This window comes from Diadema setosum, chromosome 7, assembly GCF_964275005.1.
Source record: "Diadema setosum chromosome 7, eeDiaSeto1, whole genome shotgun sequence".
Classification (NCBI taxonomy): domain Eukaryota; kingdom Metazoa; phylum Echinodermata; class Echinoidea; order Diadematoida; family Diadematidae; genus Diadema; species Diadema setosum.
The window spans coordinates 24,794,889-24,810,478 of NC_092691.1; the positions used below are offsets into that span (position 1 = coordinate 24,794,889).

General features: G+C 36.9%; 1 protein-coding gene across 1 annotated transcript; it reads left to right on the forward strand.

Annotated features, from left to right (window-relative positions):
* Window positions 1-491: 491 nt before the first annotated feature.
* Window positions 492-14,124, forward strand: LOC140231028 (activated RNA polymerase II transcriptional coactivator p15-like). Its single transcript, XM_072311180.1, has 4 exons — window positions 492-634; window positions 4,389-4,490; window positions 9,290-9,398; window positions 10,904-14,124. The coding sequence occupies exons 1-4, from the start codon at window positions 581-583 to the stop codon at window positions 10,984-10,986; spliced, it is 348 nt and encodes a 115-aa protein (XP_072167281.1). The 5' UTR covers window positions 492-580; the 3' UTR covers window positions 10,987-14,124.
* The last annotated feature ends 1,466 nt before the right edge of the window (window positions 14,125-15,590 follow it).

A 15,590-nucleotide genomic window follows, 5' to 3' on the forward strand; every position in this document is an offset into this window, starting at 1 on the left:
AGGCAATGATAAAGATATTCTCACTTAGTTCCAGTTTTCGAATCAATTCTGAATGAAAGATTTATAAAATTATAGCATTCCACATTCCATTGCATAGAAAATATTAATTGGTGTCGATAGTGTCGCTTGGCCCCGGCGCTTGGCCAAGTCTCCCAATGGCGACACCATTGAAAACAGTTTCAGACACCCGCTCAAATTTCAAGTGTTTACACAATTGTAATAAAGCATGTGCAAAAAATGCGTACCAAATCCAGCAACCAAAATGGCAGGCTCTCGCATCCTTTTTGGCATCGACGCCACAGTAAGCAAGCATTGCTTCATGTGCTTCCGAGGCGGGAATTCCCCGCTTTGTTCGCGGGCTGATCGCCGAGAGAAGCCCACGTGTTTAGCTGCAAGTGAAGGAGCACGGAGCTGTGCACGTACACCACCATTCATGCCCGTGCACACAGCACGCACATACATATTATACACACAGTAGTGGTACAGTTGTACACATACGTGGCTATTATAGCACTCAAAAACGTCTACCATCATCTGTGCCTGAACAAGTCTCCGAAAGCTAACGTACCAGCACACAATCATGCCGAAATACAAGACCAAGGAGGCCCTTTCCAGCGGTTCAGACTCTGACGAGGTAAATTTTGTGTTCGTCTGCATTAAAATTATGATGTTAATAAGCATGATTTGTCAAGCCTGGAACGGTGTTCTGACCTCTCAATTGTCAAGTGTTTCCTGTCTGTCTCAACATTGCCCTCACCTTGCTCATTGCAATAATGCAATACTACATTGAAAGAATGCTCTAGGCTCTAACGTTAGCAGCTAGCTCTTTCTTCCAACACTGCAAGGTGCCAAGGAGTTACTGTTAAGTTTACTTATTTTTCTTCTTCTCCTCGGTCATTCCCTAATGAAGCAGAAAAAGGATGAAATGAGTGAAGAATACAATAAACACGAGACCATTGACAGAATATGCAGTTCAGTGTAAAACGCTTGCAGTTTGTGTGATGATGCGTAAAAAGTGAAATTGAGCAGATCTCTCTGATGTTAAATGTAAAGCCAGATGCAGAGGCATGCATATGATTTGACCGAAAGATCGGTCTGTATCTGGTCGTCGGGGGAAATGTTCCGCGGAGACTGCGTCTGGCTTCACGGATCCCCTCTTAAACGGAGAAGAGCGATAACGTCAAAAAAATAAAAGACTCCTCCAGACAGACGGATCTTTCTGTCTAGCATTTACATTATTAGATTTCAATGATATGTATATGCACACGCATCATGGCTTTTCTGTAATCTCAGTTGATGTGATGATATTGGGGTCAGTAATCCTTGTTCGGTGGCCTCTCGTTAAAGGACAAGTTCACCTTCATAAACATGTGGGTTGAGTGAATGCAGCAATATTAATAAGTAGAGCACATCACTGAGAGTTTGAGGAAAATCGGACAATCCGTTCAAAAGTTATGACTTTATAAAGTTTCTACTCAGTCACGGCTGATATAAAGAAAGTATAAAGAAAATTCAACATATTTTCACTTTTCTTGCATAAAAAAGAACACTCGATTTCTCTCTTTCAGAAGGCAAGGGGAATGATATTTCCCTTAACATACGTCAGTAACGAGTCGAAGAAATGTGCACTTTATTAAAAAAACAAAGTTTTGTGAAATTCTCTTCTTATTTTCCTTATACCGTTGTATGTAAGTGACATCATACACTGTAGTAGTCTCCTCATTCAACACTGCGCAGATGCTTTAAAAATTCATAACTAATAAAATTAAACTATTAAGACAATAATGCATTCATATTATTGGCAAGACTTCCAGAAATGTCCCCCACTATAAGACTACAACTGTGTTTGGTACAGTAGTTGAGAGTTTGATCATGTGGGTATAGAGAATGTTGCACACACACTGGGGACTCGACCTCCTGTAGGTAGGTAGGCCTACAGTACTAGCACATGCACGTGTTGCTTGACTTTGTATGCAAACGATTTTCAGGTCAGCCAATTACTTTATACGCCGAATATTTCGCGAGTTTTTTATTTTCGCGAATTTTGCGAGTCGGGTGCTATTCGCAAAATTAAAGACACACGAAAATATTGACTCTGATCCCGATGTGAATATGACGTATGCATGTACATTTCTCCGTTCAGTACAGGACTCCACCATCGCGAATTTAACCGCTCGCGAAATCGTCGGGAATTCCTGATTCACGAAAATTTAGACTCGCGAAATATATGGCGTATACAGTAGCTTAATTAAGCAATCACATCATGGACCTTGTGTGGCACTGTAAAGCCAGAAATGTTGGTGTGCATTTTAATTTTGCAAATTTCACAAAAGCCATCAAGATTCGTGAAATCAAAATGCACACAAAAGTTCTTGTGTACAATATATACACTGAATACCAGTGGCAGTTCATGAAAATTTCATGCCACAAAAATAGACTGTCAGCTGCAATTCATGAAAGTATCATGCCGCAAAAATATTCTGCTTAAGTATTGGTATTGTATAATTCCCAGTAAAGACAATCCTGAAGATTAAAAAAAAAGAAGAATCTGAACCACTGGAGCAGTCATCAGCACCAAGGAGGTTCAAGAGAGTGGAGTCACAACTGTCATATTTCCTTTGAAGTCACGTTTGATGCCGCCACTCGAAAGTATTTGAAGCATGTGGCAAACTGGATCTGCCGCGCAGATAGGAAGACAATTGACTCATGTCTCATTGCATAATCATCAGTCACTTTCTAACGAAAATATGTCTTTGTGATGGTAATTACTTTTCGCCACCCCTACTTATAAAAGATAGGTGGTATATAATGGTGAAGACACGGCGATGCGCAAATAGAAATTGTGCAAAAAAGATGAAATGAAAATGAAAATTACTCAACTGGCCGTGCCCGGCCACTAATCTGATATATCTATTAATATAGAATTATACTCGAAGATTATTCCATATCAGTTTTATTTTGAGGAATTAAGTGGAAAAATGATAAAACCGGCTTTCTGGGAGGGTACAGTTTTAAACACTTTCACATGATACAGCTCTGATTTACACATTTGCACATATTTCTTGAAGAGATTGGCCTTTGTTTAATGAGCTTTATCATTAAAGGGGAAGGCTAGTAACTGATCAGTGGGAATCAGTGGAAATGCTGGGAGATGATTGTTCCAATGGGATTCATTCAAGAGTTCATTGTATATCTATTGTTGTGTGAAAATGATTTGCTTCAGAACGGTTTCATATTCAAGTAATGTGCAGTTTAATGCTTCCAGGTTAGCGTCCCTGGTCAGTGACGGAGCATTAATCTGCACATTACTTGAATATGAAACCGTTCTGAAGCAAATCATTTTCAGACAACAATAGATATAAAATGAACTCTTGAATGAATCCCATAATGATTGGAACAATCATTTCCCAGCATTTCCACTGATTCCCACTGATCAGTTACTAGCCTTCCCCTTTAATGTTGATCCCCCCACAAACTGAAATAGCTGCTTTTATGTTGTGTTTGTCTGTTGTAAAATCCTTGTAAGTTGGACTTATTTTTCTTGTATTGTTGCAATGTCCTACTGTGTATGTATCGTTCCTGCATTTTGTAAATGCATTTTATCAGGATGTGGAAATGAAATTAAGGGAGATTTCGTTTCATTTAATAGATAAACAAGCAAAATATAGCCAACATTAAGTTAACGTTCAAAATTAATCTTCAGATTGCTCAGCAAGACGGCGGCATCAAACCCCGTCACCAAAGGCACAGATGCACCTGTGGAATTCTTTTGTACATCAATAGAAAAGTGACAACCGTTTGAATAATTACAGCCAGTTGGAACTCCATCTCTTAAACCTCCTTGTCAGCACTGACCAATCGAGTGGTACATATGTGTGCATGTGTGCCCACCACTGAATCTACAGGGTATGTAGGTTCGTGGGGACAGTACATAGAATTTCATTCCAGTGGATAATGTTTTGTATGCGTTAGATGAAGCTATGTTGGGCAAGACATGTGCAAGCTTCTCATCTTTAGGAACAGCCTTATTGTTAACTTCGAATGTAGTAGTGAAGAATTGAAGCATGCAGAATTACCAAGCATGAAATCTTTATGCAGTGAGAATGTGGCAAATAGTGGGATGTCGGTAATTCTCTGCTAAGAGTATGGAGCATCGAAAGAAGTAACCATATCATTTCATGTTTTTATTCTTTGGAATTACATCGATAGATTTACGTTCACTGTTTAGTGAATTTACAACAATGTAAGGTGTCTTATAAGCCAAATCTATTCTGGGCAGTTTGTGAGAAAAAAAAAAGAGAAACTTTTCATACTGAATAATTCTGGTGAGTATTGTCAGAGATTATGTACATTTAATTGCAGTCTGTGGTCTCCAACATTCTCTTTAGCCTACCCAGAAAAAGCAGAAGAAGGGAGCTGCTGCCAAGCCAGCCAAGAAGCCGGCAAAGAAGGCTTCATCAGACGACAACGATGTGTCCAGCATGTTTTCTGTGAGTATCTGATCGTTATACACTGGGCTGTCTTGCTTGTTATAAACCTGTAGATGATCAAGGAAAGCAGTGGAATGTGTAATCCTGCTTTCGCAAGGTCCTAGCCAAATTTCGAATAAGTCAGGCAGTCTGCCCGCCATGTGTGTCGTGGCAGCTCATCAGTCATCTCTAGAGTTTTTTTGATTGATTTTCTGTGCCAACTCTATGACTCCCCCCACCCCCCCACAACCTTTGTACCTTAGTTTAGCCATTTCACATCTAGAGCTCTCACACAATGTCGATCTAGCTTCTACATGCACCTATTATTGTAAGGAAGCCGCAGTAAATTTCACACCATTGCTTTGGATTCAATCGAGAGTATTCCGATACAGGGAATTGTATGAACCAGGCAAGGAGAGACACACATTTTCACACACTTATACTCCACATAGTGTACACATGGACCCATAGTCCACATGTGCACACACATGCTTGCACGCAAACACAATGATGACTGCAGTGGGATGTCATGTAGTGACACCTAAACTATAGAGTGAAAGTGAGGTCTAGATAATTTCCCTGCACAGTACAATGGAACTTTGCCCTGTTTTTAAGTGTTTTAAATGCATCACTCTCTTCCATGTTATATCGTGTGAAAAAATGTATGCATTTTCAACAGAGTGGTAATTTTCCATATTTAAATCTGATGTTGAAAAGGTAGCCAGGTATATTTTTATTTTACATACTTTACACACATCATGCAAATAGTTATACACTGTGATTCAGATTTAAATCACATTTTAATATTGTATATGTGACAGTGTTTGATGTCATTGTGTTGATATAGAATAGGATTCAAAGGAACAACATCAAGCACTGACAATAAGATTGTGTACTAGCACTGAAGTGATGGTGTACACAGCTGTTCTACAGTGTGTATTCACAGATAGACATGAAAGAGCAACCTGTGAAAGTATGATAGTGCTAATACTTTCATATAAAATATGTAAAGTTTGTGCCTCTGCTCATCAGAAGATTGGGACAATTACTGAGCACTATTTGTAACCACAGAGGTTTCAAAGAGACTATATCATTCTCTATGACTACTATACTACTATACCCAGAATATACTACTACTATACCCAGAATATTGCAAAGTGAAATATCAATCAATATATTGCACAGAATTCTGCATTCAGCTGCAAGACTTGACTACTGGACTTTTAAGAAGAGAACACATTTCAGCTACTGTAAAAGTGGAAATTTTCACGGTGTTGAAATCTTCGCGCATTTCGCGCAACCAGAAACTAGTGTGAAAATAAAAGCACGCAAATATTTTCCCCTGCTATATGTTGAAGTAGTTGAGGTATTGATTCCGCGGAATTAAAAACACGCCTAACTCTTCTTACCCCGCTGAGCGCGAAAGATTAGTCGCGCGAAAATATCCACTTATACAGTATTTACCAATCGCTGTATTGCCTACCAGTAACATTTTGTATTAGATTCAAGATCCTACTGATATACACTGTCTTCTTGATTTCACCTCCTCTGGTCTGTACGATATCAGTATGGGGTGCATCCCCTCCAAGGAATTTTAGATCTAAAGCAAAGTGCCTCTTAATAAATCACTCAATTTGCACTAAATTCTGCAGAGTTCATGCTTTTCAAGGTAGCTGCCACCGAATTATGGAAGAGGTCACCTTGTATTCAGAAGCAGGCAAATGCAGTGAACATGCTTTATAAGCCATTAATGAAAACACATCAGACATGATTGGATCATTAGAGGTTATTATGCAGTTTCTTGTCATAGTGCTGTTATGCAGTTTCTTGTCATAGTGTTGTCTTACAGTGAAGCAAGGGGCCTATCATCTTCACAAGTAATTGATTCAACACACATCTAAGTTAGTATGCTGATACAGTGTATGTTTCTTACTTTCACTTGTCTGTATAACACACATCATACATGGTAATGTGTGATATGTGCTATACACATACCATTCCCTCGTCATTACGCACCAAAACTGAAACTTCGCTGGGGAAAAAAAAAACAAAAAAACATGGTGTAGGAGCGGGTGTGCATTTTATGTTAGTAAGAATTTGTTTTGGCAAAGTAGTTTATGGTTATTAAAGAATGGACACACACACACAAACCCACTTTAGCCTTGTCTAGAATAAGAACTGTGTTGGAAGTATGAATATTGGGAGTTCAAAAGGTGGACAATGGTGGACTATAGCCTTGTCTAAAATAAGAGCTGTGTTGAAGTATGAATATTGGGAGTTCAAAAGGTGGACAAAGTTGTAATGCCTGTAACACGACATTTGTGCATTTGTGAAATCGGACAATCCATTCAAACGTTATGAAAAGTTTCAGTACCACCATCGCTGGATGAGAAGACAGCTACAGTTTGTGATGTCACATGTGAAGACAATTTGAAGAAAATATTAAAAGAATTCCACAATATTTCATATTTTATGAAAAGTACACATCCCTTTTGCTTGTTACTGACATATGTTAGGGTAATATTATTCCCCCTGCTTTCTGAAGGAGGCAAGTCAAGTGCTCTTTTATTATTTAATTTCATTTCATTTCATTTATTAAGTTTCCACACAAATCATATAGTGTTGTATTTACAACATCCATCCATTAAGATGTAAAGTAACACATAAATTATAAGTTCAGTATTTACAGAAAAAAAAAATTACATGACACAAAATCAATTTAAATCATTCTCAAGCATATTGCCTTCATGACGAATGAATAAAATTGGGTGTAGTGGAAACCTACATAGAAGCAGATACTTGTGAGAGTAGGTTCCCCAAAACTAAAAGGAAGTCAAACGCAGGCTGTTACATGTACACTCACACACACTCTGCACGCATGCAAGTGCACCTGGACAAGCGTGTGTGCACACACACTATGAAAGAAAAGAATTAAAAATCAAACCACGTGGGCCTGTTCTGCAATCGTGCCATTTTTAAAAAAATTTTTATGCTTCCGCCACAAAGTGGTGCCGGAGGCATTATGTTTTCGGGTTGTCCGTCCGTCCGTCCGTAATCAAATTTTGTGGACAGCGAAACTAAAAAAACCTTTTAAGGTATCCTAATGAAACTTGGCATGTTGTATGTGTATGAGGGGATGAAGTTGTGCCTATCAACTTTAGGGGTGCACATGCTAAAGGTCAAAGGTCAAGGTCAAATGCTCAAAATTTCACTATTTCCTCCATGTCTATGCAATGCCTGGAGATATTGTCTTGAAACTTAGTGTATACAAGTACTACCCAATTAGGATTCTCTGGTCAGAGTTTCAGGTCATGAGGTCAAAGGTCAAGTGAAAATGTTAAAATTTCACTTTTCTTCTGCATATTTTGGAAATGGTTCAAGGTATCTTCATGGAACATAGTATATATGCATGTACTGACTGGCAGTGATTATCTAGGGATTTGGGGTCATTGGTTCAAAGGTCAGGGGTCAAAGGTCAAGGTCAAAGATCAAGTGAAAGTGTTTCTTCCTCCATCTTGGAAGTGGCTCAAGTTATCTTGAAACTTAGTACACAATTATGCATGTTCTGCCTGACAGTGATTCTCTTATGGATTTTAGGGTCAAAGGTCAAGAGTCAAAGGCCATGAGAAAATGGTAGAAATTTAATATTCAATACAGAAATTGCACTTTTTCCTCCATACCTTGAAAATTACTCAATGCATAAACTTATAAAAGGGTCAAAGTCAAGTAAAAGTCCTCAAATCCCCAAGTGTATGCTCTCCCATTTGTCCAATTAAACCTACATTGTAGGTCAAGGAAGGTGAACATTCAACACATTGTGACAAACATGTCATTTTAATATTTTGCCTGTTATGTGAAACTGTCATCACACATTGTCCACATGTACTATACACCTATTAGGAGAATCATGCATTATGGCGGAGGCATACCAGTCGCCATAGCGACATTTCTAGTTTTATTATGCTAGGAAAGTGAAAATGTGTTGACTTTCCTTTGTACCGTTCTTCATTATGTGACATCCAAACTTGTGGTATTCTCTGCATTTAGCCATGGCTGCACAAAAACTTAAAAAATTCATAACTTTTGAACCAATTTTTCAATTTCCTCAAACTTTCACCAATGTGTTCTGTTATAATATTGCTGCTTTCACTCAATCCACACATTTTGGTGAACTTGTCCTTTAATTTCACGCAAAGACCTTTGCTTAACCAATCACAATGTTATTCAAATACAGAGAAGAACGAGAAAACAATAAAATAGTTTTCTTTAAACTCATTTCTTTTTGTTAAATGACAAGACCACAAGCATTCTAAGATCTCCAATGAGTGTGTGTGCATTAAAATAAGCATATGTTGAAAATATCACCACAGATACGACTGTGGTAATGAAATCTCATTTGCCTTGAATCTGTCCTGTCAATAAAGGCCACCTCTTCTTTAAGGTTGGCACAAATAGGTTTGACACTTTCTGTCATATGACCTGTGTGATGGGTCCTAACCATAGCATCTATGCTGATTTACAGTAGTCAGACCCAATGAGGTTCAGATGATAGACTGCAATGGCGCCCTCTTCAGTCTGATGTGACACAATCTGTACTTATGTTTAGTGGGATTCAATTTTTTTTTTTTTTTTTTTGCCAGATGACATTATTGATATAATTTTTTTTTTCTAAAGACCAGCATAAAGCAAAGGAATTGAGATGTTCTTGTTTAATCTTGTTTGTCATTTGTTTGTTTTATCCTTGGTCACCTCAGCTGTGCTTGTCTCATTCTGTTTTGCACTTTTTCCTTCTTGTATCTCCATTTATCTCTGTTATTTAGCTCTCAAGGCAGAGGTTTGTGAATGTCCGTGAATTCAGGGGAAAAGTACTGGTCGACATCAGAGAGTACTATGAGCCAGAAATTGGAGATCTTAAACCAGGGAAGAAAGGTATGACGATGCTGCTAATTTCTCCCAGACTCTGCAGCAGTCTTCCTTAAAAACTTATATACAATGCACTCCTGTTATCAAGAACACAGTTGTAATGAAATTCCATTTACAACGAAATAAGAATTCAGGCCCTGACATTATCCTCTTTATGTTTTTTATTGTTTATTTGTTCAGTTATAATGAAATTTCGATATAACGAAAGAAAACTGCCAGTTCCGAGGACTTCATTATCGCAGGAGACCACTGTATCTTTCGACATCTTAAAAACAAGAAAAATTAAAACCCCACTGATTTGGGAATTGGTTTTGCCTACTGAGATGCATGTAGTGCACAAGTGTCTCCCTGGCAGCTTTTTGCAAGTCTCCCTGATTATGATTTGAAAATGTTGGTATCCAGGGTGTAATTATAGGAGACAAAGTCAAAAATAAACTGTGAATAGATCTACAGGGTGTACGTGAGCAGACTGCTGTAAAAGAAATGAAGCAATCAGGGCAGCAAACCCGAAGTGAAAACCTTTTGCAGTTTTAACAATTTACTGAAGCAGAACTGAAACAAAATTTTTGTTCTGGCATTACGTGGTTTTCTCCATGTAGGTGAAAAAATATCTTGTGAATGTTAGAATGATAATTTACAGGGGTGACTTCCTGTACTTATACCTCAGCATCCTGCAGAGATAAAGGCATCATATTTGAAGCTCTATCTATTCATTTCCCCCTAGTGTTTGTGTACCTGATTTATGGAAAACAGTTTGGATTTAGCCCAAGTATGCTACATGGAAAGCAGGTGTACTAATTAGATTTTGGGCAAACCACCAATAGGTCAACAGTCAAAGGTTACTAAACGTTTGGTTAAAGATGCTTTTTCCACCCTTGATATCATCTAGCAACATCAAATGGCTCTATAATTTGAAAGGACAGGACAAAAATGAAGAGCTAGATAAAATCACAGGGGTGACAGAAAAAAAAAAATCTGATTTCATAGTTTACATATATGGGCTGAAAATGCCGTATTCAGCCATAACTTCAGCCAAGAAAGTTCTGTGGTAATATCTTTTAGTAGGAAGGATAGAAAAAAAAGGAATATGATTATTCTGATGAAATGACAGGGAATGGTCAAGGCCAAAAGTCATTAAACAAGAGTGTCATTTTTAAAGCAATAACTCTACCCAGGACTATCTAATTGAACTGTGCATTGCTTATTTTAGGCTTAGAAGTGATACAGGAATTATATAAAGAATTGGGGTTGAGATACAACTGTAAGGGTCAAATGTCAAAGTCATCGAACCTTATTTAGATGTAAGTGATGGACCATACTTATAGAATTATTATAGTGAAAGAATAAGATGGCAGGGACATCCCAATGTGCAGTGGAATAGTTCATAATTTACTTGACAGATTTCTTCCTTTTCATCACAGATTGAGATGATCATGAGAAAGGAAACATAGCATGCATAAATTGAGTCACATTAGTGTATGACTTTCATCTTGTCCTTTTTTCTTTCTTAGGCATCAGCTTGACGGTTGACCAGTGGAGGAAACTGACCAACCAGATCGATGAGATTAATGAGAGGATAGAAGAGATGGCCTGAAGAGGGTTATCTGCCTGGAGGAAGCGTTGCCACTTTCACAGAAATTTGCAGCTTATTCTCTTTTGTTTTCTAGTATTTCTGCTTAAAACATCAGTACCCAGATCAAATCAATGCTGTTGCAATCATTAGCATTTTGTAAGTTTATTCAGGATAGCATTCCATCTTATTGCTAGCAGTTATTACTCAAGGTAGCTTTCAGCTTTTTTTTTTTGTTAGATTATTATATGTTGAAGATCCTGAACTGTGGAAGTAGTGTTTGAGATGCAGGTTTCGTAATGAAGAACTAAGGATGCCTTCCAATGGCAAACTTCGAACCTGCAGCCACAGGTGTAACAAAAAATGCACATATTTTCAATGCTCATATTAGTAGTATGTAGTACACAGAAGATAGCTACTGCACCTTTAAAAAGAAAAAGACATAGTAAACATTGACAACAAGTGAATGTGCCAAGTAGAATGTTCTAGAAACAGTGTTTTGGTCAGGCTGGATGGCATCATTTTACATTTTTGGTGAAGTTTGAATGGTGCTTCCAGTGTCGTCTGACATTGAGATGCCAAAATTCTGCAGCACCATCAGTGGGGAAAGGAGATATAGAGAAAGAAAGAGAAATGTAGGTGCCAAAGGCAGTTTAACTTGGAAGTTTTCAGTACATTGGGGTAAATGAGGTACCTCTTTTTATCAACGAGCCTCTACCCTTACAAAAATGTACATAGTTGGACAAGTTATTTATCTGTATCACCAAAGAGTTATTGATTTTTTAAACTTTTTCTGGTGGAAGTATTCCCAGTAGCATGGGTCACTCTTACGGTAGCCGTGTCATAGCAGACAAGCCCCTGTAGAGTGTCTTTGAGATATGTGTATTGTGAGTCCTGCCCCCAGTTACCAGTAAATAAGATAAGCCTATACGTTGGTCACATTACAATGTGACAGCATTGAAGGGTACCCAAAAAACTATTGCACAAGCAGGGTCTGAATATTTCATCATTGGTCAAAAGGGAGCACTGCATGGGTTGGTAAGAGGGCGATAATCATTGGTATACATGAAAAAAGGCCGCCATCAAAATTATTCATTATTGCTTGTGGATCACAAGAAGGCTCTCTGTGTCAAACTTTAGACCAATGTTTTCCATTCTTCAGTTTGCAAGAAATGCAGTACATGATGTTGTAGGCCTGCATTACACATGCAGCAGCATCTGCTCGAGTCACACAGTAAGTTTGGCTGCTTTACATGCAACTCAGTGTGATATCCTGTTGAAATCAAGCTATTCTTACCAACAGCTTGGAATTGTCCTTGCAATTCTTTTTTAATCACTTCTGCACTACAGCACTTGTCACGGCAAAGTTTTCAGTGATATTGAATGCCAAATCAGCACAGGGGTCTGTGGGGAAAATTATGTGTTCAGTACAATTCATATTTCACATGGAGTGCTATAATCTGTAGATGTTCCAGGGAAGGGATACAAAGTATCTGTATATATTGATGCAGAAAACTTTCATCAGTTGGGGAGATCATACATTTGGAGATTCAGGCTTAAACATGTACCAACCTTTAATAGTTTGCTGGCTAGCTTTTGTCCGCTGCTGTGGACTTCTTCAGGATAAGTGGTTACAGGAGTGGATGAAAGTTAGCCAGCAAACTACTAAAGGTTGGTATAAGCCTGAATCTCCTATTGTAGTATCTATATGGCTTTATTAGAATGCCTGATAGAACAGGAAAGTAAACCTTGAATTTGTAAAGCTAGGTAGAATGGATTTTGATAATTGTAGAGAGCTATGGTACAGGTCACAGAATTCTTCAGCTTCTTGTTTATATTTGTAAGTTTATTCAAAGATTGTGATTATCTTAATTTTGAAAAGTCGTGTGTCTTCTACGCAGAAGGGACATGTTATCAAGTCACTTGATGAAAAAAAAGTCTTGCCGGCACATGTAAGCAACTGATGAATGTCCAAACATGAATCTTGAGCAAAAGAGTTGTGATTCATCAAAAAAGTAAGATAATTTGTCTTTAAAAATCTTTTTTAATCCCTTGATTCGGTTGCTACAGACCTGTTTGACTGTGCCATGCCAGCCAGCCACTGGCTCATGTGTGTTTTGGTGAAGGCGATAAATATCCAGCAAATGTGCTATAATTGCGCTTTTCTATCAGCTTCACCCCTCGTGTATGCTTTGCTTAGCCATTAGTATGTTTTCATGTTTTGCCTGCTTTTTTGTGTGTAATGTAAGCTGCACCAATAAGAAGAAATGAGATAAAGAGGGGAGGGGAACCTCTCTAGGCATAATGAATCTTGTTAGGCTGTGGTGGCAGTTATGGTCAAACCATGGTGTCCTACAACTATGTATTGGTCAACTGAGAGTAAATTTACAGTGATTTCTCAGTGATTTCATCATATTTATCATGTTAGTGCATCCTTCCCTTGTCTATTTAAAGCCACAAAGTGGTAATTTCATCGGCCATTAAGAATTAATGTCCTCCATTGTTCAGTATTATCCTTGTAGGGATCGGGAGGGCACGCATCGCTGGTTGAGGGCAGCATTTATTCTCATCACTTAAAATTACGCTATTGATGAAGCAGAGCATGAAACCATTTTGCGTGTCATTTGGAGTTTAAAGTAGTGCTCCGTGGCTCCAATAAAAGCAGAGCAAAGCCAGATAAACAGAATGGTAGAGGGCTTCATTTAATATTTGGATGTAAAGGAAAAAAGTAATGAGATTTGTGAAATTGTAACAAGTTTTTACAAAAACATAATGATACTGGTCGCAAACACAAAAATCTTGCATTGCTTTGCCCTGCCCTATTAATAGGGGGAAAAGCAAATTGTGGAATGATGGTTTAGTCATTACAAACTATTCTCCCTTCCAAGGTTATTTCCAAATCATATCAATTCAGCCATAATTGCATGCAAAAGATGAAGTTCTGATTTGTTTTTGGGTTTTTTTGTGCACTAGGGAAAGAAAAAGTAGTGTAAATTTGGGGCTTTGTATGAAGGTTAATGGGACACTTGTGAGGCGATGACACGATAGCTTTGTCTAATTTTCTTCTGTGATTATGACCAGTGTCATTGTTTTGTGAAAATATGTTTAAAGATGCTGTTACTTTTTGATCTTATGTCTAAATAAAACAAAAACAAACTTCTATTTTTCTCTTTGCTTGATTTTATTTTATATGTCAAAGTGAACATAAGTCTGGAGTGGCATTTCAGTACAGTGTGAATGACTTGTTCAATGTTATGTGATGTCATTTGAGTAACAGGTGCACTTACAAATCATTACACTAGACAAATTTGTATGTGTAATTGACTAACTTTCTCTGTGCTGTGTACACTATTTTTAAAGTACAAGTAATTAAAATATAATTAGATGAAATGGAGCAAGAAAATACGTTTGTTCTTTTCTCTATTTTCTTTTATCACATTGTCAGGCTTTTAGACATACACTAAGGATGTTCAAGAGATCGGAACCACAACATTTTTATTCCCTTTGAAAACCATGATTGATGCTGCCACTCAAACACACCGTATAATATTATGTATATAACATACACATAATGCAACGTACAATGTACACATAATACAGCTGTATAACGTATCTGAAGTGTCAAACTGGATCTGCCACACAGATAGGAAGACATTATTCATGTCTCATTGCATTATGACCGGCCGCTTTGTATGGAAGAAACAGGTATATATATATATATATATATACATGTATAATTATTATCTTCATGATGGTACATGTAATTACTTCCTACCGTCTCTACTTACAAGAGATGAGCAATACATTAATTAGTGGTATAAATGCGAGGAATGTGATGATACAGAAATTGCTTAAAGATTAATTGAATGAAAATAAAAACTACTCAACTGGTCATAACTTTGCACTATATCTGATATCATAATGTACAGTATAAAAGAACTACTTTGTATACTTTCAATTCAATTCAATTCAATAAAGGTTTTATTCAATCATGTATCGCAGCCAGTGGCTGAATTGCACATGTTTACAAAGATAAAAGATACAATCATGATTATTAATTCATATAAAACAACAAGAAAATTGAATCTCCTACAAAATACACTTAACTTAAACTGAAAATATTAACTTAAACATTGAAAAGCTTAAAATATACAAAAAATTATTACTAAAATAATTATCACTATTAATGATAAACAATAAAAAAATAATATGAACATAATTCAATCATCAAATTACAAATTACTAATTACATTTCTATTTATATACTCCCTAGATCAACAATTTAAAACTTAAAAAGACGCTTATATATTTATATAAGCGTCTTTTTAAGTTTTAAATTGTTGATCTAGGGAGTATATAAATAGAAATGTAATTAGTAATTTGTAATTTGATGATTGAATTATGTTCATATTATTTTTTTTTGCACTGATGGCATATAATTGCACTGATGGCATAATTGCACATATTTCTATAATAAACATTAATATAATCACTATTAAAAAAGGCAATATCTAGTGTGTATATACAATGTATAATACACTCAAAGCAATGAAAAATAAACTGACTTAATGACGAAAGCATAAAAATATAATTATAAAAGATATTATAAGAAGAATAATCCATGTAAT

Excerpts from the sequence above, each read along its gene's own strand:
- LOC140231028 (XM_072311180.1), top strand. The coding sequence starts at position 581 with ATGCCGAAATACAAGACCAAGGAGGCCCTTTCCAGCGGTTCAGACTCT. Across the intron at positions 635-4,388 it reads GCGGTTCAGACTCTGACGAG|CCTACCCAGAAAAAGCAGAA; the intron begins GTAAATTTTGTG and ends CATTCTCTTTAG. Across the intron at positions 4,491-9,289 it reads ATGTGTCCAGCATGTTTTCT|CTCTCAAGGCAGAGGTTTGT; the intron begins GTGAGTATCTGA and ends TCTGTTATTTAG.